This window comes from Papilio xuthus, unplaced genomic scaffold, assembly GCF_000836235.2.
Source record: "Papilio xuthus unplaced genomic scaffold, Pxut_1.1 DF826115.1, whole genome shotgun sequence".
Taxonomy (NCBI): Eukaryota; Metazoa; Arthropoda; class Insecta; order Lepidoptera; family Papilionidae; genus Papilio; species Papilio xuthus.
In genome coordinates, this window is record NW_013532534.1 from 6,604,209 (window position 1) to 6,628,083 (window position 23,875).

Consider the following 23,875-nt stretch of genomic DNA (forward strand, 5'->3'; position numbering starts at 1 on the left):
ACTTTATGGCGATAGGTAACGCACAACAGTGGGACACCATAAAGTTTGAATCGTGTAATACCACCAATCCATCGTCTACGTCGGCACTAATATAGTTGGATTGTTCGCCATAGATATCTCGAGGCTTTTAGTCACCTCTAAAATATGTTTTTTGCTTTCCAGGTCTAAACTGAATCATTAACAGTTGTATATCCTACTCCTCATTCAGATAGATTTTCTTTGCACAATGCCTGTTTGTTCCGATTTGTAATATTTGTTTAGGGCTGACGTAAAGTTATTTCGCACGGTACTGTGATATTTTATTTCACAGAATTTATCAATGGCGGAGCCCAGCCACTCGATATTTCCTGACCAAGGTGATTATTGAGGAAAATTCTCTAGTTATTAAAATATTCAAACTAACTTTATTTGTTGAGTAAGATGACTACTAAATTATGTAACATACTTATTACGTAATCAACAGGATTGAACACTAACAGATCTATTTCGTTAATGAAAAAGCTCAAAATTATTTTTTGTAAAACCCAGAAAAAGTCATCATCGTCAAATATAACTAAACTCTCTGGAGTCTGGTAGCTGGCAGTTAAATAAATTAATATTAGGTAGTCAAATAAATATAATAGTCAAAAAATAAATAAGAATGTTGACTATGAGACAGTTGACAAAGGAGCGCGGTCGTCGCGGGCGCGGCTGTGACGTAACGGCGCGTGCGCGTCTCGTCACGCTGCGTCACTATTACGCGATCGTTTCAATTACGTCTTCAACCTTTGAATAATTTTTACTTTAATAGAGGATTGATTGTGTAAGAAGACATATTAATAATATTATGTTATAACACAGTAAATTATTGCGAATTGCAATACATATAATAGGAAATATAGCTTAAAATTAAACTTAACGGCTGAACACAAAAATGAGGAACGAATGAACCATCGAAGTACCAATTGTAAATAAGTACCGTTTTGCACAAATTTTAAATTTTGCAACAAATTGCCTAACAACGCCGCCCTAGCGGAACTGGACGGAATGTAATAAACTTTGAGTAACATATAATTCTACTAGATTCTTTTTCAAAAACATAGATGGCAGTGTAAAGACTTGGCGTAATTTAAAATGTTATTTTTTTGAAATTTTTAATTTTTTAGAAGGATAAAATCATCAATTTAAAATAAAATAACTTCCTTAAAACCCTGCAAACTATATTTTCAAAAGCCAAAAATTCCACTGCAAAAATTAATTAACGATGAGGCAACATTGCATAAGCTTGCTTACACGTCAAAAGGTAGAGTTGAAATTGAAGACATTTTTCAATTCTCAATTAACAACATTTACGGTTTTAGTTAGTAAGAAACAAAAAGAATTGTGTCGAAAAATAATTAAGTAACTACGGCTGGATGTCTGTGTGAAAATTCGCAATCATTCCGTGTATAATAACTCATGATTTGCTAGGCTAAGCTTTATCATATAAAATGGGTAAGTATATCTTTTGTTTCCCATATTTTGGTTACTTAAACTCAATAAGTTTTCCTTTAATTATTTTCGGTTCGCAGGTGGTCTGTTTAGTTACTTTCGGGGTCTGTTAGGGGCGCGTGAAATGAGAATTTTGATCCTCGGATTGGACGGCGCCGGAAAAACCACAATATTATACAAATTACAAGTTGGAGAGGTGGTAACTACTATACCGACCATCGGGTTCAACGTAGAACAAGTAACATACAAAAACCTCAAGTTCCAGGTTTGGGATCTTGGTGGACAAACAAGTATTAGGTGAGTTTAGTTGCTTAAGGTTAGGACTATCTTCAGATAAACTTTGTAGTAAGTAAATATGTTTATTTCATAATTTACAAAGTTCAAATTTTGTTACACAATTATAGTATTGTATGTAGCAATACATGGTTTTTCAGTGTGGTTTTGCCTTTATCATAGATTTTTTTACTTTTATTACTTTAAATTCTTGGTGATGAAAGGATGATTATGTACACAATATTTATTTTTGCAAAAGTAGCATCAGTTATAAAGTTCTAACCTGGATAAGCAACACTCCATGAGACTTCAAAAATTTTCTTGCTTATACAGGCTTTTCTAATATTTGCAGGCCGTACTGGCGATGTTACTATGGCAACACAGATGCAATAATTTACGTAGTCGACTCTGCAGACAGAGATCGAATAGGAATATCCAAGGATGAATTGGTGCATATGTTAAGAGTAAGTTTATTTTTTATTTTTACGTAAGTTATTATTAAATTTAAGTATGTTACAACCTCCATTTAATATTTACATCTACAAAATATTGACATAGACAAATGAGCTGTGTTTTTTTACAATTAGGAATACTTATCTTAACATTTTTATGCCAGTACATAATTATTTTGGTAAATACAGCTTGCTATCAAATATGAGTCATGAATGTCTAACATATTTGACATTGTAATTATAAGTAACATGAAAAGTAAATTAGTCACTTTAATGTCATTTCTTAAATAACAACTTTAATGTACACAGATAAAGTTAAATAACATATTACTATTAACTTTCGTTGTTTGTACTTATCAATAATGGTTGTTAGAAAAGAGTCCTGCTCTTAACATAATTTAGCTGTTTAAGCTGTGAATATTGCACCTCAGTTGCATGCATCATGTTTTGGACTGAAATCAAACAGATTAATTGTGGTGAATATTCAATTTCTTACAAACATTAAGACATGAGCACCAAACAAGTTGAAAGTTTTTAAATGTTTTCATTTAGTTTCTGTAAGAGTAACTACATGAAGCTTCTTTATCCAAGAACACTAAGGGTACTAGATGTTATAAACATAAATATTTTTGCAGGATACTGTAGTTAAACTTATATTGTTCTTCAATCTAACAAATAAATTCTGATTCTACAAAGTTATTAATGTCCATTTTGCAGGAGGAAGAGTTAGCAAATGCTATACTGGTAGTGTTAGCCAACAAACAGGATATGGCGGGCTGCCTTACAGTGGCAGAGGTGCACCAGGCGCTGGGGCTGGATGCCCTCCGTGACAGAACCTTCCAGATCTTCAAGACTTCAGCAGTGCGCGGCGAAGGCCTGGACCAAGCGATGGACTGGCTATCTGATGCATTACAAGCCAGGAAATAACCTTGCAGGTGATATTACTTTATCTCTATAGAGCCCAACAAATGATTAAATTGTTTTTAAACTTTGCTACTGGCAAAAAGAATTAGAGGTGTAGGTAACAATTAAGGTGACAGCAATTTTAATATCAATAATGCGGTAGCAAGAAAAACTCAGTTACTTGTAATTGAATGTTGTGCTGAAATCTCTCCCAATGCCGAGGGTGATGTGGGACATCATACAGTGATGAATGTTGTAGTTACCTAATAAATGAAATTCTCAAGAAAGACTTTATTAAGAGCACTCTCAACTGACATGCATGTATATGTAGATGTGTGAATGTAGTAGAAGAGAGAGAGTTGTATCTGAGCCGCGCCAAATGGAGGTTTGTGGTCTCTGCCTACCCCTTTGGGTTACAGGTGTAAGTTTTGTTGATATTGGTTGTTGTTACCTAATACCTATGCATAGTAGTAATATCACTTAATAATTTTTCCAGGGATGCTAAGCTTGAAGTTAAGATGTGGGAGACGGACGGACACAAGCGTGGAGAGGAGAGAAATAAATTATCTGTTAGTCATATGTTTAACGCCATTAAGTTAGTACTTAGCGTCGCCGCCTGCCCAACATTACTTATTACTTGCTTTCAAGTTAAGTAACTATCCTATTTTGGAAATTTATATTATTTCTCATAGCCAAATTTTAAAATTAATATTATTTGATTTATATCAATGCATAAAAGCTTTTTATATATTTTGTACGTTATTTGTTAAGTGAAAAAAGTAGTACATGAGAATTATTATGTATCTTGTATTATAAAATGTCTTTTAATGATTTGATATTATGAATTGTATTTGCTTGTATAAACATTTGTTAAATTTATGAAAATGTAATTAAGAAATTGTAATAACCAGAACCGTTAAAAATTATGAACAATAAGGCAAAAATAAATTGTGGATATTTTTTACTTAAAAATTAAACAAAAAAATAATTTTTCGCACTATTTTAAAATAATTCAAATTAGTTTTTTTATTGGTAATCAAGAACTAAAATTGTATTTCTAAAAGCGCACAAACCCTCTTTTTCTATGTTTTGATGCACCTGAAAAAACTGACGAGTCGTCAGCTTCTAAAATACTTGATTTTATTTTCTATGCAATAATCACAATATTTTTTAGTGTTATAAAATTTCATCTTTATAAGAACTGTCAATATGACAGCGCGCGGGAAATGACGTTTCGTATCTGTCAAAATATCAGTGTTGCTAGTCGCACCGGTTACCGGCGACCGATGTGGCGGGCAGAATGGCGAGCGACGCGTTATCAGTAGATAAAACAATTGTTTTGGTATTATAGATAGATGCAGCAGGCGACGGATGTATAAACTATAGGGTACATATAAGTTATTACAATTATTGATTGATTATAATATATTTTGTATCAGTGACGTTCACTCAAGCTATGTGTAATTTATTGTATGGCGGCAAGAAAAGAAAATTGTTTTAAATACAATATCCTGTATTATTTAGTCTCTATTTATTTTCCTAACGTCCTTTAATTTTGAATAATTTAACAGTTTACACAACTCAAATTAACAACGAAATAAGTTTTTTAAAAGTTTTGATGCTTTGCTAACGTGACAACAATTACGAAATAAGGCAAACACATGAATATATTTTTGTAGATCTGTTTTGGCAGTGGAAACCCAAGGAAAGATCAATCAACATGTCAACTACCCTTGCAGATGAATATGAATCGTTTGTTTTATTTCCATAGCGGTCGCAACGCGGGCACTAAGGCTCCACTTCGGATGTCCGCGCGGTTGCTATACACATTGCAGGGCATGGCCCTTGACCAGCCTGATGTCGCGACCGCCTGCGAGTCGTAAGCTACAAGAAATGTTTTAGGTAACAAACTTTTTATTTTTTTGTAGGTAAAAAACTGTTAACATCAAAATCCAAACAAGATAAAAAAATTAAATCACAAGAAAAATGTAACTCAATTCAACAAGGAAAGTAACGCGGGAATGATTGGCACATAAAAAATAACAAGCCAATGTTGCCAGCACAGGAATTTGTGTGCAGGAATTTTGCTTAAATTGGGTTACATCCATAACTCGTTTTCAAACAAGGAAATTCTTCAAATACCACACATTTAATAACATTGCAGATGAGACGATCCTCTGCAAAATGCATTGCATAATTTGAACTTTATGCGGGTCACATAAGGTAGGTAATCAGTTATTTTAATATCCAGTTTACGGGATATGCTGAAATGTGCATCCATCTGCGCAAAATAACTTTAATAATTATTATTTACATTGATGCCTGTGTGATTAAAGGATGCTCGGTAGACTCATGCATAACTGAGCTGACACGATCCGTGAAATGCCAACTCGTCAGACTTACGAGTACTACCAAAGAGTACGAAAAGGAAAATGTTATAAATGCGAAAGGGAATATTATAAATGCGAATGTTTGGATCGATGGATGTATGTTTGTTAGAGGTTGGAAGGTATCTTTAGAACAGCTTCATGGGTCTCGCTGAAATTTGGCATAGATGTCGTATATAACCTGGAAGAATATATCGGCTAGCTACTTTTTTCCCAAACATATCTTAGAGAGCCTCTCAGGCGTCCCTTCATATCCTGTCGCCACATTATATCTGGCGCCCTGGGCGGTCGCCCTCGCCTCGCCTCGCCCTACCCTAACGCCGCTACTGCAATAAGTCAATGTAAAGATTTTGCGGAAGAACGAACACTGTTTAAACGTCCGACATCTTCCGGGTGGTAAAATACTACTTACTCGTAGTATTTTATTACTTGAATAAACACACTTATAGTAAGTAAAGCTTGCATTATCGGTATTTCGGCTGGCAATCCACAACCGTGCGGTTTGCGCGAAACTCCCTGCCTCGCACATCCACTTTGTGGAATGGTCTGTCTTTGGCGGTATTTCCAAACTGCTACGACTTAGGGTTCTTCAAGAAGCGAACGTATCACCATCTCAAAGGCCGGCGATGCATCTGCGGTTCTTCTGGTATTGCTGATGTCCATGGGCGTCGATGAACACACCGGTGTTCCCACTGCTCGTTTTCCCCCTTCTCTGATAAAAAAGCGTCTTCATTGCAGAAACCTTTTCTTGTTCTATACTTTATAATATGTAAGTTAAATTATAATTTTACGGATAAGAAACTTCTGGATACTCAGTTTATTAAGATGATGATGTATAAGTAAAATATTTTCCAACTTTATGCATAAAATATTGCTAAGGAATAGAAATCAAGCAGCATTCAAGACAGTATTCCTGTAATGAGGTGAACAGTGGTAGACAATTCGACTTGTTTGAATTCACTTTTACACCGAGCTTGTCTACACCAAAGTAACATCTGAATGGTTGCACTGGCAAACTATACACCGTCTAGATAAAGTAAAGAAACGTAGATACTAGAATTGTACACAGAAATATATCATGAATTGTACCGAGTTACATTTCGTTTGTTCTGTATATTGCAAGGCAACGACAATGTAAATAGAAGATGAGCTGTGTTGTTCTATTGATTATCTATCGTAAGTGTTGTACGAGCGTGGACTATGGACGCACGTGTTCTAGTGATCGCATTAAACGAAACTCTGTAAATATTATTGTGGTAGTTGAGTCGCAATCATTGCGGTGTCCGGTAGCCCGCAGGTGCATTCCTTGAGGTGGCATCTTCGACCAAAACCATCTCTGTTGCGTATCAGTAGAGTTCACATTGGGCAACGGCCGGCGAAATGTGTAGAGAACCCTGGATGGCATGTCTTGTAGAGAATGACGGTTAATAAATGTGTAAGATGAGCTATTGATTTTAGACTTTATGGGAAGGAAGGAAGGTGGTATTTGGGGTGTGGGTGTGTAAAGTTTGGGACAGAGGCGTGCAGGGGGAGTGTAAGCGGTCCGACTGGTTGCTCGAGCGACGACCGGAGGCTGCGCGCGCGCCTGCGAGCCGTGAGGGGCAGTCGCGCCCGCAAGTCGCATCGCTCCCCCCACGTGGATTATCTTATTTATTTAATCCTTTATACTTGAAAATGAAAGTAACTGTAATGTAAACTTAAAGTTAAGTTCATTACGTGCGATACATGCTGCGATTGGGTCTTAATGAAATAAATATATAAATATTAACCATGAAGTTTCTGAACTGTATTTTAAGACTATGAGAAAAAACTTGATAAAAAATATCCTGTTACTAACCAAGCTAGAGTTTTACAGATAATCCATAATCCCCGCTCTGGGCGGCTGTCAGAAGTTTACTACAGCTTATAACTATAGAGGCTTAAGGGCTGTCAAAGGACATTCGCGCGCGACTGTACAGGGCCCGGCTACGGCACGAGTCTTGTAAAGAATTTATAGGAGAGGCGGGCGCGGGCGCCGGCAGTGTCCACGCCGCCGCTGCGACGCCCGCGCGCACTCGCAACCCACCTCGCCGCGCTGCAGTGTCCTGTGCCCGTGCCCTGTGTCCTGTGTCCTGTGCAGTGCACAAACACAGTTTCAGTGATTTCAGTGCAGTGATCGACATATATGTGGGATGGATGGCTAGGTACGCAGTGACGACCATTCCTATCAGTTCTTAGTGATAATTCAATCGTTTGCTGGTTTTTCAAATGTTATTTTTAAGTAATAACTTGTGTTAAAGTTCTGTAGATATAAGTTATTGCAATGTTCTGTGTTTTTCATCGTATTTGTTTAACACAATTTTGAGTGGAATTCAAATAACTCGAGTTCACGAGCTTACAAATATCTTATCTAACGACTTTCTAAAAGCTCTTCAGAGCTTTTAGTTTTATCATTTACTTGTGAAGGTTGTTTTAAACTGACCAATATAAAATTTGCATTTTGCCTGACTGTAACATTGCTTCCTAATAAAAAAGGACGGGATAAATTTAGAAGAAATATAAAGAAAAATTGACTAAAGCCGTGATGATTTATGAATAGTATTTTCAACGACTTTCTGTTTTTAGCTTTTGAAGGTTGCCAAACCAATTATACATTTGTACGACGAAGATAACGAATGTTCTAGCCAAGTTAGATCCCAAACTTTAATCATACATAGTAAAAAAGCCATTTCGTCTACAGTAATGCTTTTGAAAGACCAAAGGATATCGCTAGAGCTTTTAAAAGTGTAGGCTACAAATAGTAGGTTCTAAGTGTTTAGCGGTGTGCGCAATTACATTATGATTGTTGTATAATGTCCAGTTAACATATGGTTTAGAAGAATATATGTCAGTTGTTCTAGAATACTATTTTGGTCTAGAAAAGTAGTAGACCAGAAAGATTTCCAATTAAAAAAAGGTTATAAGCTGTTACTAATAATTTAGACTGAGCTTGTCTGTAGTAAGTACTATTGAGTTACGCATTGCATTGTTATTTCGTAAGGTTCTAGTCCAGCTTGCAAAACTTTCCGACTTTTGAATGTGGTTACATGTTATTAATGGACGCAATTTAACTATGACATGGGAAATTATTATAATTACGATAATATATTAAAATTTTAACTGAATTTTTTTCACATGTAATAGTCCACAAATTATATGTATACCAATCTTTGTGTTTTATATATTATATTATGTTATGTATTAGTGGATGACTCTTTTATCAAACTAATCATTAATCATTTCACATAAGAACAAAACTGTCAAACAAAGTCGTTTACTATCAAATAACAAACACATTAATTTTGACAGTAAGTTGGTACAGGTCACTGATCTCGATGGATGGATAGATTATTGCTTGGAAATAACAGCTTTTGCTTCGTTCCAACTTAAACTATTCATTAGTTCGAATCCTTACCACCGTTACTATACGCTATAATTACCGCCAAAATGACGAAAATCAAATGCATAAAATATCACTATTTATAGCCTGTTCATGTGTAGAGGTTAGTGTATAGGGTGCTTTAGAGCTTTCAATTAAGATTGCCACATGGAAATTTTCAATTTCTACTGTCGAAAATCTGGTAACACAAAGCTCAACGTCTCGTTGTCCATCGTTGACTTTTAACTCTTCACTTACTTCTACATCACAAGCGGCTGCTACCATCAGATAAACAAAGATCGGAATGTGCCATAACTTAAATGCCTTATTAATACCCGTACTCATACATTTTTACCCTTTTGTGTCGCATGATTTGTTACAAGAATTGCTTTTATTTGTACCCGCATGTGATGTATGACACTTAGAAGAAAAACGGCATCTCATTAGAGGAAGCGGTGAGTGTATACTGTGGCTCGCATTCCTCGCGAGCTCACCTGCTCGCCTTTGTCATGTCCTTTGTAATACATCATCATGTAGTCTAACGTTTAGATATAAATACTTGAGTAAGAGCTGTACAAGGATATAAGTTAACTCAATATCGATATTAAGTTGCAGTAACGGCAACTCAATAAAACATACTGTCATGTTTCAAACATGGGTTTTAGTTTCAGAAACCTACGGTTAGAGATCTAATGTTGTTGATCAGTGACATCTGTTGCAAATAAGTTTGTGCTCGTAACGTTTTTTTTTTAAATATAACTACAATTGTGTAACTTATCGATCAAGTTTTTATGGGTAATTTTATCATTATGAAGATAGAAACTGTAATTTCTTGATACTTAAACTTGTTTAAAAAGTACTCAGGGAATCAGTGACCGTTGCGAGTGACATTAAATAAGAAAACGGTCGTAAACAGGCTCTCTGCGGGATATTCAATCGCATCGCACTACGACATTACGACTCGACGCGAAGTCAGCGGGCGCAGCTAGTGTACAGATTCAAATATCGTAATATATAATATATACACTGGATATAGTGATCGGTTACCGAGCTCTGTGTTTTGTAATACTTACGAACTTACGATATATTTGCATTACTCTAGTCGCACTAACAAGCAACCGAAAGTTTTCAATAAGGTGCGCAGTCAATCCAACTGACGGTACATTTACTAAATAAAAAAAAATGAGAATCTACAAACCGTTATTGTCCGTTTTGATCTTAATTTGATTATTGTTACATAAATAGTATTTAGATTTATTCTAGTGCCCCAGTTAGATAATAGTGAATAAACACAGACAAGTATCGTAGGCGTAAAACATGGTCAGAAACGTGGGCGTTTCGCTTACGCTACCAAACGTAAACTAAATTTTAATAATAAATCTTATATTAGTTGAAATAACAGAGCTATGACTTTGTTAAGATAACGAAATAATGACAATATTATATCAAATGCTTCTCGATCTCCCGAAGGTAAATATTTTGCCTTGAACATATGTTTTTAAAAGTTGCGCCGAATGCTCATAAGCATTGGTAACGCTGCGCTTAAAAAGATTTTTTTAAGATTTTTGACGCAAAAATTATACTAAAACTATCTGTGATGTCCCTTTAATTCTCAGAACATCTAACTTAGCAATCAATTAAAAAATAAACTTGTTTTGATTTCCATGCAAGTGATGTCACCCAGAGTCCGCCGCGAACTTGTTTATTGACGCGGTTAGCGAGGCGACAGACATAGTTATAGACCATTCGGTCTGGCTATTCAATACCATGGACCACAAAGCTCTAAGCTTATAGTTACACTACAGATTATGCAAAGAATTAACTTAGTATCTTTCCTATGGATGAATACAATGCACCGTCTTAAAACCTGCGGCTTAAATAGCGGCAGCTGCAGATCATATCCCGGTCAACAAAGTTAAGGATATTGTAGGAACCACAAATATAATAAAAACCAATGCAATGGTGCGATGCGAACTATATAACATTGAAAATTTCGTTTGCATCCGTTGCAGCACGCACATCCCGCGTAACGGAACGCTTAGATTCAATTTGCGTCATTACCGTGTGTAAAGTGCTCGCATTCACGCAATGCATTTCATTTTATTTATCATGTACTCGATAATTGGGTCAGAGCGACATGTTTACTTCTATTTCTAGAGGTATTTGCGCTTCTCGAACCAGTTGCTGTCCTATAAGGAGTCGTAGGGTAAACGTGACTGGACTAATAATCTTGTACATTTCATACGCGACAGACAGCTTGTTTTTATGCCCGTTTAGTCGTATTTGGATTTTAATTGAAGGCATGTTGTTCTAATTCTCTATTAAATAAATATTATTTGAAAGTATGTCACCGTAAAACACGGTGACTAACTATTTAACAACTTAATCAAATGGTTTTTTTAACCTTAAGATCATGCAATTACAGGTCATACATTAAGACATTTTCAACCAAATAAAGTTCGCCAATTTTGAAGAACACGAAAAGATGTTTTAGTGGCAACATTACGGACACGAGAATGATTTTGACAGAACTTCAAGCATTTTTTTTTTTAATTTTATGACCTGGTAACATAGACCTTTAGGTCATATCTTATTTGGAAAATGTTCGTTACTTTGGATAACTTCAAGCATATATTTAAAAAACTAGATAGATTAGGTTTCAACTTTTTTTTCGAAGATTTAAACATAAATTAGCCACTGTCAGAGGAGATTTGCATGTATAAAGGTTTGTCTGGCTTAAATAACGGTTCATCTCGAAATAGCGCGTTATAACAGTTGTCAGGACGTTATTTGTTGGGCCGCGATTATCTGCGGCCGGTCCGTCCGGGTGACGCTAGGAAACCAGACACACAAACCTTCGATGATCGCTACTGGAGTGTTTCAAACTAAATAATTCTAAGAAGCGTTTGTTGATTAATTTTATATTTTTTATCGAAATATTAAAGCTTTAAAGATTGAACACACATACATAGAATATTTATTTGTTTATTTTATTACCATTTTTTATTAAATAAAAAAAACAATTTTTTTTTTAATTCCAGAAAACTTTAAGCTGCCATTTTTAGAAAAGAAATTCTAGTTATTCCAAATTATTTGTGCGTTCAGGTTTATCGTCTCTGAATAACGATACAGAATAGTAATATTTTAATTTCATTTGCTATAGACATTCACTGTTTTTTTTCTGCCAACATTGTGAGATTGTGTATGAGTTTCAAAACGTATTAACGTAATGCATACAACAAATAGTAATAAAAACAGTTGTTATTAACTCCAATTTGTCTGTCCTTAATGTTGTAACATTAAATGACCGCTAATAATACAGCTACATCTTCGCTTTATAGCTTCGAAATGTCCGCAAAATAACAACCATTTAGGCGCCCAAACATCTCATGTAAAAATAAATTTATTTAAATAATATACATAATTCAAGATCACAATGGACACTGCGAGGTATTTTCCTTGCCCTGCGTTAAAAAAAGAATTTGACAGCTGTCACTTTACCTGTCAGGTTAAAAAGGGCGGGAAAGGGGCGAAAGTTGTTAAAGTATTTCATGTTACTAAAAATATGCAAATTTTTCTCCGCATTATGTTTTTCGGTACACTGATATATTGTCGTAATATTATTTTACTTATGATTCATTTATTATCTGCGTAGAATGGATCGCCTCGATCGTTTTATATTAAATGGAAATGAAAGATTTCATTTGATAGCTGTTGATTTACGAGGGACATTTGTTATTGGTATAATCGGACAAATACCGATGTCCGATGCAATCTGATTTGTTGTCCGAATGAGAGATTATGAATTACATTTAACATAACAACAATACCGCACCGCATACCGCACAATATTCATTTTGTTAGCGAGTTATTACCTAACAAACAACCTATATTATTTGATTTAAATCGTGATAATATAGATTTCATTTATACTTGTGTTAATAAAGTACAAGAATTGAATAAGTGTCTGAAAGTTTTAAGAGTTTAAGATATCTTTTGCACCTTGGCCCGTTAAAGGAAAGTTAAATGAGTAACTCTTTTTCTATAATATATGAAAATTTATATAGAATTGTTTACGTATCTTATTTAAATTGTATTTTAACACTTTCAATTAAGAAATGTTGACCAACGATCACAATATAATACATAGGAAAACCGAATTAAATTTTGTCTCAAATTTTAATTTTATTCGTAAATTAAGCATAAACCTGACTGAGTTATACCGTTTATTTTTTATTTTATAATGAAATAAAAAAGATTATGGATGGAAATTAAATGTACAACAAATCTTACGGAGGTAAAATTACGTTTGCCTCATAAACACAATTCGAATTCCATCCGAGAGGAATTTTCCGCGGCAAATTGCGATCGCCGAATGTCTTTTGTTGTTTAATTTGCATAAAGATATATGTTAAACAGGACGTCCGTCTGTAACGCGATATGTTGCATTACGAACTTCAATTAACCGTTACTTGAATTCTGTGGAATATCTGTCTTACATGTTATTAATCACGAAAATAAGGATGACGCAAAGGTTTCCATTCCATAGCGTCTGCTGGTAAAAAGGAAATAAAGGCCAAGTCCCTAATGTCACTGAAATAGAGGAATTATGTCGGTTAAGTTAAACTAAACGGCTACGATGTTCGTCCGGCACATTACAGAGGCTACAGGAACGCCCAATATGCTTTGGATACATATTCTCGAGATTTGGACTATTTACTTATTGCCCTCCTCTTCGGATGCAACTAAAGCAGTTTTATCTTAAAATAAGTTTTTGTACATGATAATGATTTAGTTTAATGTTTTCTATCTTTTTTAAATATAAAACCAATCGATGATGATATCAAATATTCGTGTTTGTTAAACAACAGGACGCAAGCAAAAGGTATATTATAATGACATTAGGGTCAACGCACTCGCGCGCCCTCGTGCCCGATAGACTGTCAAAGAATTACACATGAAGATACAAAGATTTATACAATCATTGTAATATTTTCTTTATATGTAAGTAACATTTGAGTTATTCTTAATGTACATAAAAATAATGGAGTCGACAAATATGTCATATACTACGACAATACTAAAGTTTTACATACTATCTTACTAATATAATATATAATATATCGTTAGATAAGGAGGTAAATTGAAAGAAATATAGACTTCCAGTTTCTTGTATGCACTCCTAGTATAGAAACAAGTAATCGATGTGATAGTACAAGTTGAAATTAGCGTTGTCGTGAGCGGTGCCTTAAGCGGAGCTTTAGCGCGGCCTTAACGGGCAAGCAGCATAGAGATGCGATGTGCGGCGCGAGGTGGCTCGAATAAATCGAAGCGCGGGTGGTTTTTTGCGCGTTTTTGGATTCCATTGTGTCAGGTAAAGGGCGGTAAAAGCGAGCGACATGCGGGCCCAGGAGGGATTCTGCTTTTATCTTCGAACGGCCGCGGAAGCGGACGCGTATTTATTTTGTTTTAAATCTACGAAAATTAAGTAAAATCAAATTCCATAAACAGCTTTGCTTTTGCAGTTATTTTGCGAAGCTTGTAAGATAACGTGAAATTATATTTTAAAATAAGGGTAGGTAGTTAGTAGTAGTTGTAGAGTTACGCAATTAAAAGTATTTTAACTATTTGAAAACTTTTGAAACATTTGTGGTTTTAATGTATCTGTAATGTGCAGTTTGTCTATGGTTACGTTCTTGGATTGGATTAAGATATAGTGAAGAGCGGAAGCGGGTGCGGGTACTGCAGCGGAGGCGGAGGTCGGAGGCTATGTTTTGCAGCGATCTCTTTTTGTTTGCACGAGTCCGGGAGGAACACCTGCCCCCAATTCAGCATTGTTTCGATATCCGGAATGCGTTTCGCTGACAATGCGAGCTGCCGGGACTTGCACAATTTATGTAACTTCTTGTGCGACTTGTTGGTTTTTTTGAAACAAATTTTCATTGGACATAGTCTGTATACGATAAAAAGCTGTAAATCAAGAAATTAATACTGAGTTACGTTATTTTGGTGAAAAATAAGAATCATAGTAAGTTCCATAACTAGCTTCAAACCTAGAATACTGGTACTTAAATTAAATACCGTAAATTTTTTTGTTACAACTACTACTGGAAAAAAGGATTTATTCTAATGAATAAATTGTTATTAAAATTAATTGCTACAAGAACATTATTAAAGTTAATGCAGTAAAAATGACCGGAGTAAATGCACATTTATAGGCAGCTTGTGTGTCATAAAATATTGTCACGATGACCGCAACACTGTTCACATGACATGCAATGAAGACATATATTGTCATTATTATGTTAAGCTTTGACTTCGTAATGCTTACACAAATATATAAGACAACATTAAATTATAAAAAGTCTTCATATTTATCTACATAAATATTACAGACGTTGTTATTCAAGTTAACAATGTCTTATTTTTAATTCTTCGAGTAATAATGATTTATTGTAATTATTCAAACTTTCGTGAGACATTATACTAAACTGATATATAAACACGGCTAAATACTCGCCGCCGTGAGCGACGGGCCGCGTCCGCGAAATAATACTAGTACCACTCATCCTGATGAAGGGCACCCGATGGGCTCGATACTAGTCGGTGCCGCCACCGGACGAATATACGTGAGTGTTTAGCCGTGTTTATATATCAGTATAGTTATTTAAGTTCGTTTTGGAGTACAATTTACTAGAGAAATTGGGTCTTATCACATGCTAATCTTTGTCTAAAAACCAAACACCGAATTGCACATCAGTTGAGTTCAAAGAATATGATTACGCATATGATTCCCATAATTCTGACTATATCATTACAATTAAGTCTATGTATATTTATGTAGGGTGTGTTACGAAATCACGGTCGGCTGATTAATGCTTGATGAGCCGTACGCGGGAACAATGCGCGGGAATCAAACATGGATCCGCACCGTTAAAGCTCAGTGAACGCACTCGCTTGTCTTGTAAATTAAAGAAATTGTTATCAGTAAGAGACACAGTATTTTTGGTTACAAAGAAATAGCAAGTGTGCTTTTATACATAAGCTTTTAGGAAGCTATATACATTTTTTTATTAAATATTATAATATGATTTTGAGCTGTGGAATACTAAGCTTGTGGATTATAAACGTATGATCCTAACGGCGGAGGTCTAATACTAACAATATAAACTTAACTAGCACTGACCTGTTTCATATATAATAATATGATTAATAATTAATGAACGCCACATGTGTATATCTGTACATCTGTAGAGGCTGCGTAATAATGGTCGCATTGATAGCTGCAAGTCTCCGTGTAAGTAAAAGTGTCGGCGGACAACCAGCCTCTGTTTCTGACGTCCGGTACAGAGGCCGCTAGTGTGCTGCTCGTTATGACAGGCCTTTTTTCATTAGACCCGATATAATGAGGAGTATAGGCAATTCATGAGATGCTTTTTATCAATCCTGCCAACCTGTTATTGATTGAGACGATGCGTTCTACTTGTTTTTACAAGCTTTTGCTTTATACCGCTCGCCCGGTACCCAGTCTCACTGCAAATGATTCGTGGCGCGTGGACTGCACTTTTTTACGCAATTTTATACATATTCTTGTGCTTTCTGTACATTTATTTCGCTTACGACCAAGGTTTCACATGTTACTCGTAAAAACTTACTTGAATAAACATTTGAACTCTTTTACACCTACTGGAAATATTACAATGTTTTCTTTTAGTTACAAGTTCGTTAAAACATTTGTTAAAACGCTATTTGTTATTATGCTATAACGGCGCCAATGCCTAGCTTAATAAATTATCATGTCATCTATGTTTAGCACAATTTTAGTCAGTGTCTTGGCTCAACATTTGATTGAATAAATGTGTTAAAGTATTGAGTTACAGGTATGTTCTAATTGCAGTGAGGATGCGCGCACGCCCCACGAGGTGGCGCCAGTGAGCGGCGCACCGAGCGGAGCGGGCGGCGGAGCGACGAACGGCGCGGCCAGCGGGCTGGTGAGCGGGGTAGTTAGCGGGGCGGAGCGGCAGCCCTGCGCCTGCGCCGGCTGGCCTCCGCCGCGCCGTCAGCCCGCGCCTCATGAGATTCTACGCCCTAAACCTAGAAGGTACCTTATCTCTGTAGACGTAACATATTTACATCATAAGAAATATATAATTCTATGATCCTTCCTATCTGCTCCAACAAGGATGTTTCGGATGAAATTTACAACATTTTTTAAACAAATTGGCACATAAATAGTTTTATTATGAACATTATAGTAACAGGCAGCTAAATTTACTATAATGTGAGTATCGCCGTAAATAAAATACGTCAATAGCTCTGCGGGAGACATTGCAAAACTTTACTGTGATGTACACGATTTTTATGAGCGCTCATTTGAATTTGTCAAGCTGCTTTAATTTGTTGCTATAGGGTGACCACATTGTTTGTGAGTTGAATTTATAATGTAATAGATCTACACTATTGAAATGGTTTTCCTCCTTTCTTATGCGCATTAACCTGTTTTCTGGAGTCTGATTAGACCGTTCGTAATTCACCGTAGAAAATGCGAGATTGCATTACAAGTGTCCGCTTTGTTTGTCTGTCGGCAACACAACACTTCATACTGCGGTTACTTGTTCGATTGCATATATTACGAATGTATTGAAGTCCATGTCATGTTTGGATGGTTTAAAGCCTGGTCACACTATTTTTCTACTAGGACTTCTATTCTTGATATTTTTTAGGTATAGCATCAGGCATTAGTAGCCGTGTGATCGAGCTGACACTAATGCAGCTTCAATGGGCGCATTATGCTAAAGTTATTGACAGAAGATGGTAATGCAGGTCGGTGAGGAGACCGGCCGTTGGCCCACCTCCGCCGCGACCGCCGCGATCTCGTACTGACCTCTCAACACATCACTAGATGGCAGTAGTTGAGATAATGTTTATTATGAAGTATGAAGCAGGAGTAGACTTATTACCATGAACTAATACTTACTAATCAAAAGTAACCGACACATCCATTACTTGCATCTTTACCTCTCTCTAACTCCATCGTCGGAATAGGGATCGATCTTTAAAAAGTATCGAATGAAGTTGCTTAATTTAAAAATAAAATAAAAGAAACAAATGAAATATCGTCCAATTTAAACGAAGCGGTCGAAAGCCTTAATTAAAACATTGGATTAACATGAGTAAACGACCGACTTACATTGTAGAGGTACGCGGGAGGAGCACACGGGCAGGGCGCGGCCGCGTCGCTCGCAATTAGGAGACATTTGTCTGGTGCCGCGGCGCGCAACCTGCAGCCCCGCAGATAGCGATATGATGACATTATTAATTGCATATTCCTTTCTCAAAGCTAACTTACAAATCCTCTTTTAAAATTCAATGCAATGCAATACCATAGTATTGTACGATGTATCACTTACTAACAAAAGCAGGTAGAGTTCGTGATCAATAAAAATATGAATGTAATGAGTAACATAAAGGATTGTTGACACGTGTTCCTTGTTCAGCATCAGAATAAAAGTGACAGGTATCAAATCAATCCCTTGCTACCTCAAGTCGGGATCTGAAGAATTTATTTACTTATTTTTGGGGTATTATTGTTTTGGGCTGTGCTAAATCAAGCAAAAGACTAATGTACGATTTTAAACAACGATAAAATCGCATGCGATGCACCTGTCGACTGCCGACTGTCGAAACGTAGCGCTGCCGACATTCCGGATTGTGCAGGGTAACAACGCTTTTAACAGGATACAGGACAAATCTCATGCGTCACTGGAAAATTATTGAAACTTCTCATTCTTAAATGCTTAGAATATATATTATTATACATATAGTATTATCATTAGATCTTTGGTCAGTTAAGGGCCCTATTGTTTAACATGACGTTATTGCCGAAGATTCAAGGGTCGTGAAGTTAGTCTGACATTATTACGAGTATCTTTATTTGTTACTTTATAAATTATATAGCATAAAAATGAAAACACAGTACGAAAGTTTTCCACTGTATTTGTACAAATTTAGGAATATCGTAGTGTAGACAGTGTAGTGTAGTCCCGAGATAAATCCTGTTTGGTTGGATGTAGTTTTTTTGGCGCACGCCCCCGGCCCGACTGCCGTCCGGTAGCCGGATGCCTCTCGCAAATTACTGTATAATTTGTTTCGCTGCCTCTGTGTCAATTTATTTGGTTCTGCGTAAATAACGCGGCCTCTCGACGTCATGGCGCACTGATACCTCACCATCGCCGCCCCAGAAACCTTCGCGGGCATATGTTTTACAATAATACTACTTTTGTCACACTTTGTAACATGTTATGGCAAAGCATTGGCAAAGAATCTCACAGATATCTTGTCTTAATAAAAAAAAACAATCAGCACAGCAGTTAAATTTTGCGTAAATTCTACCTCTAAGATATAAGAATCAATACGTACTGTATTAATGGATACTTTAAATGAAGCTGATTGGCAAATTTTCTAGGCAACAATATTTTTTGCTTTGAAAGTAAACACAGACTCAAAAGTCGATGTTCATATGACATCCAAATGTCATCAACATGTCCGTAATTTATATCGGTTTTTAATAAAATAATTACATGTTTTATTTTCAATTCTGAAAACGTTTCATCGTAATTAATTTGAAACGGCAAACATTGATTTCGCGCCCTTAGGATTTGTAAGGTTTTATCGATGTTTCGATCAATTTAATTAAAAAAATAATGAAAAATGTATAATCGAAGCTAGGTCTGAAGAATATCATAAAATGATAAAATAAAGTATTCCATTACACCTTTATAATTGCTGCGTGCACCTAATGAAATGACATAGCAGCGCTCAGCCGCTACCCGGCCAGCGTTCACACGCCGACATTTTTATCTTCGTGTCAATGAATTCAAAATCATACTAGTGCGGTACCATGCCTGTCTCTTGTCCGCTGGTCTTCTCCGTCTCGACTAATATTTATCAACTAAGTTATGTTCATGATGACACAAGGAGATTCTAAGCGTAGGTTTTACTAAATCTTTACTAAAAGGACTACTTAACAACTCTGTATGTAGCAATAAGTCATTCTTATTAAATGGCTTGCTGCCGAATAAATAGGTATTTTGAGCAACGCCACATCAGATAAAATAGTTCTAGTATGTTTGTCTGACATATATAATACGATGAAGCGAAAAATAATGATTTTTTTAAAGTTGTCTTTGTTCCTTTGTTTCCGGTCCTTGGAAAAATGTTAAGTCGTGTCAGACGAATTAGTTTGTTAAATTATTCGATAAAAATTATAATATATAATGTTAACGAATTCTAAATAAAAAAGAGCAAGTTTTACAATATCCCATCACTATACATTCGATATTCGTGGTCGGAGAAAAAAGTTTACAATTGAATAAAAAGCATCGCGAGGTATATCTTGATACTTATTACATCTCCGAGACATCTTACTCACAATCTAACCAACTTTATTCCGCGCATCATATTTTTACTGCATACCAATGTTAATAGACATTTTTGTATAAGAAATGAACTTGATTTATGAATAGTTTATAATAGATTCAAATGTTTATATTCAACCCGATAGAAGTGGAGGCGAACTGTCTTTATCGTTAAGATTAAAAGTTTCTTGCAAAATATTATATCCTTAAAATATGTTAAAGTCGTTTTTGAGAATACATTATTTTGATGGTTTTGCTGATATTTTGAGCACAAAAATATAATATAAAATCATATAATATTCATAATAGACAATGGTAAGAACATTCTCACTGGCGATGAGATTTTATTCGATCAGAGTCGTGTTACGCGAATCACGAGCACTAAATGGATAACAAAAAGACAGTAATTACGTTCAGTAACAGTTACTTTCATTGCATAAAACGTATACGGCGAGATATTGTGCGCCGTAACAATAATTAACAAGCTTCCCATCCCAGGGCCCAGAGAAAGTCCCGCACACACCATTGTTCTTAATACTTTTGCCTCGTCTTCTCATAGCAAATGAAAAGTGATGGAGACGCGCCTCTGACTTGTTATGATTTTCATCAAGTGTTGAAGAAAACACAGCTTAAAAATATAATCGATTTCTGAACAATCAGATGTGTTACTTCATCATTAGCTCACTATACACTATACTAAGTTAGGTGTGGCCACAGTTAACGACGCTGGCCCAGTGGGGGTTGGTTGACTAGACACATGTCTTTGCATTTCTTCGCACATTTCTTGTGCAGGTTGCATCACGATTATTCCTTTACCACAGCACCTTACCGAATGCAGTTAGTTAATTGAGAAATTGATTAATTACTAATTTCAAACAATTTAAATATTAAGATAACGTCAAAAACATCTGTCTCTCGTTAATCACGATAGAGGTGAACTGCATAAACATTTCATAATCGAATCCCAAACGAGCGGCCATTTCAAGCCACTTGTAAGACAGCACTTCAGTGTAGAACGTACACGAAGCAGACACTGTGATATATTTAGACGTTCTTAACTTTAAGTTATTCATCTTCATCTTGATAGCAAACGGTTTAAAATACAAATGTGCAAACATTACGATAATAAATAATTATAAACTTCGACAAAATGTATCACAGCGCAGGAAACTAAGTATGCTCTACAATAGAACTAGATAACCTGGCCCGCAGCAATAATAACCCTCATTTAGCAGCTTTGTGATAAATTTACAGAGTTAATTTCTTATCCGTAACTGGAAAATTAAAAAAGTAAGCAGATAATTTAATTATGAATTACATTTTAAAGTCAATGGTGATTGGTCTTACTCATTTTTAGCCGATTTTATCATTTATTCAATTTTGTTCAGTCATCCTAGTTCAAGAATTGAGCAACGAAATAATTGCAAAATGTTTGTAAATGTTGATCTCGATACAAGACTATGTAACGTTACTTATGTGATTCAAATGTTTGACAGATATCGAATTAGGTTTGGTTGCGTTTGTTTTTAGCCATACATTTTAACTTTTATAGACTGCGAATTGATTGAATAAGAGCGGGTTTGCTATATAAGGGAATTGTCAGCTATTGTGATCAAAACCTTAAACATATTTGATAAATTCCTAATTTAAGCTGTCTATTTTTTACGTTCTTATTTAGATACTGTTTTTTTTACTCACACCACGTTTGCGTACAAAGTGCGTCAGCAGTATGCAAAACGCTAGAAAGACTTTCATGTAACATAGCCATTACCGGCAGCCTACAAGTGCGCCCCGGCCGCGCCGCAGCGGTAACGCTAATCCGTGAAGCTCGCAGCTCGCAGGCCGCGGCGCGAGTAGCGGGGGACAACAATGGATGTTGCGGCGGCGGCGGCGTGACAGTGCGCCCGACACCGCGGCGCAGACATGCTGTGTTCTGCGCGCTGCTCCTGCTTCCTGTGCCGCGAGCTGCAGTCCTGCCGTGCCGCTGACGCCAGGAAGCCGCCCAACAAACACAATATGGCCGACAACTTTATACTCAAAAAGGCGGATGCCTGGGAGCCTATAAAATTTATCCGCGGCGCCGCGAGACTCTCCGTAAGGCACTGGCAGAACAGAGAGCCTCAGGCCCACCCCAAGGCCAGGATAGCTACGCATAAGTCGACGAGCTGTGAACAGCTGTATCCGAAATCTGAAGAAGAACCCGGTCCCTATCCTCTCCGGAAAGCTCCCAGCACGGACAGGATCAAGCCGCATACGGAACATAAACCACTGTTTAAGTTACTAGGAAATGCGCGACCGAAAAAAGTTAACAATAACGAACCTTCGGAATCTAAAGTGCGGAGGAGTGTGCTCAACTTTAGAAAAAACGAAGGTTCGCCTTCGAAGTCCACACACGAGAAATACATCCCCTTGCCGCAGGTGTCCTCTCACAAGGAGCTCATTTACAATGAACCCAAGCACTGGGCGTCGCAGCTCGACGACTGCTGTCGACCGCCTGTGTACAAGAGTGTCGAAAAAAAGAAAGACGATACCAAAGGTTCCGTAGCCGAGAAAAAGATTTACAATAACAGACCGCCCTGCTACGAGGAGTTGGCCGAACGGTTGTCACAAGATAAAAATAAAAAAACGAAACCCGTTGTAGACGGAGGACTGGCAAACAAAATTACCCAAAACAACAACAAAGTCGTTATTTACTTCGGAGACTCCATCATCCGGAAGCATAGTGAGCAGAAGAGGGAAGAAAAAGAAACTAGACAGAGAGAGGCAACACCTTCGAAAGATGAAGCTATATATGTGAACCGTATAGTAGAAGATGCCAATAATGTGAGCGTGAGTAGAGAAGAAGACAAGGGCGGGACGCAGATGATATCAGAAATCGAAGTGCCCGAGGCCATATATGCAGAGATAAAACCTGAAGGTGAATTAGAAGTTCCAGAAGTGACTGCTATCAATGACGCGACGTACAAGAAGGACGTGTTCGAATCTGTGAGCCCAGATGGGTTTCTGGTGGTGGAGTTTGAGGGTAATTTTGAGAGAGCTCGGCAGCTGGTGGAGCTGGTGCACGGCGGCGGGGAGCGGCACGAAGCCACTACGCTGGACGATGAGGACCAATGCGACTGGAGCTTCATACAGGACTGGAGGAAACGGTGAGTCGTCTCAACTTCGACTGGTCTATTTAATTCTAGCCTCGTTTGTGTTTGTGTAATTTGAAGGTATAATTAATGCTCTTCCAAACCGTTACGGTATGTCTTGTCTTACATTTCGAATTGTTTATTGTTTTGAGGAAATCTCTCACCACGCGCTGATCGCAGATAACGTTGTTATATAAAAGTTTTATTGCATTCTTCTTTTTAAAATACTGTAATAATAGCTTAATATTAGTCTTTTATGTATATGTATTACACTTTTGATTTAGTTTTAGTACCAATTTTATTGTTTTAATCTGCAACTATTTGTTGCACAACGCCTACTAACGTTTGTACTTAATTTAAAGTATTTAAGTATTTTAAATTTCGTTCAAACATGAAAGCGGCAATAGAATAGTTTGAAGTTAAAATTTATTATAAATGCTAAGGC

General features: G+C 36.5%; 2 protein-coding genes across 3 annotated transcripts in view; both read left to right on the plus strand.

Moving 5' to 3' along the window:
• The first annotated feature begins 1,269 nt into the window (after positions 1 to 1,269).
• Arl1 (ADP ribosylation factor-like 1) lies at positions 1,270 to 4,617 on the plus strand. The gene is made up of 5 exons (XM_013319500.1): positions 1,270 to 1,473; positions 1,551 to 1,767; positions 2,096 to 2,207; positions 2,913 to 3,130; positions 3,595 to 4,617. Exons 1-4 carry the CDS (start codon positions 1,470 to 1,472, stop codon positions 3,120 to 3,122), a joined length of 543 nt encoding a protein of 180 aa, XP_013174954.1. The 5' UTR covers positions 1,270 to 1,469; the 3' UTR covers positions 3,123 to 3,130; positions 3,595 to 4,617.
• Positions 4,618 to 7,505: 2,888 nt separating this feature from the next.
• The window catches only part of LOC106123503 (ankyrin repeat and BTB/POZ domain-containing protein 2), a 34,490-nt gene continuing 18,120 nt past the window's right edge, over positions 7,506 to 23,875 (plus strand). The window contains exons 1-2 of one of the 2 annotated variants that reach the window (XM_013319881.1): positions 7,506 to 7,668; positions 16,780 to 16,983. In XM_013319881.1, coding sequence (XP_013175335.1) covers positions 7,661 to 7,668; positions 16,780 to 16,983 — 212 coding nt within the window. In that variant the 5' untranslated portion in view covers positions 7,506 to 7,660. Of the gene's footprint in view, positions 7,669 to 16,779; positions 16,984 to 22,210; positions 23,446 to 23,875 lie in introns of those variants that run through there. The other variant, XM_013319880.1, reaches the window with a different exon arrangement.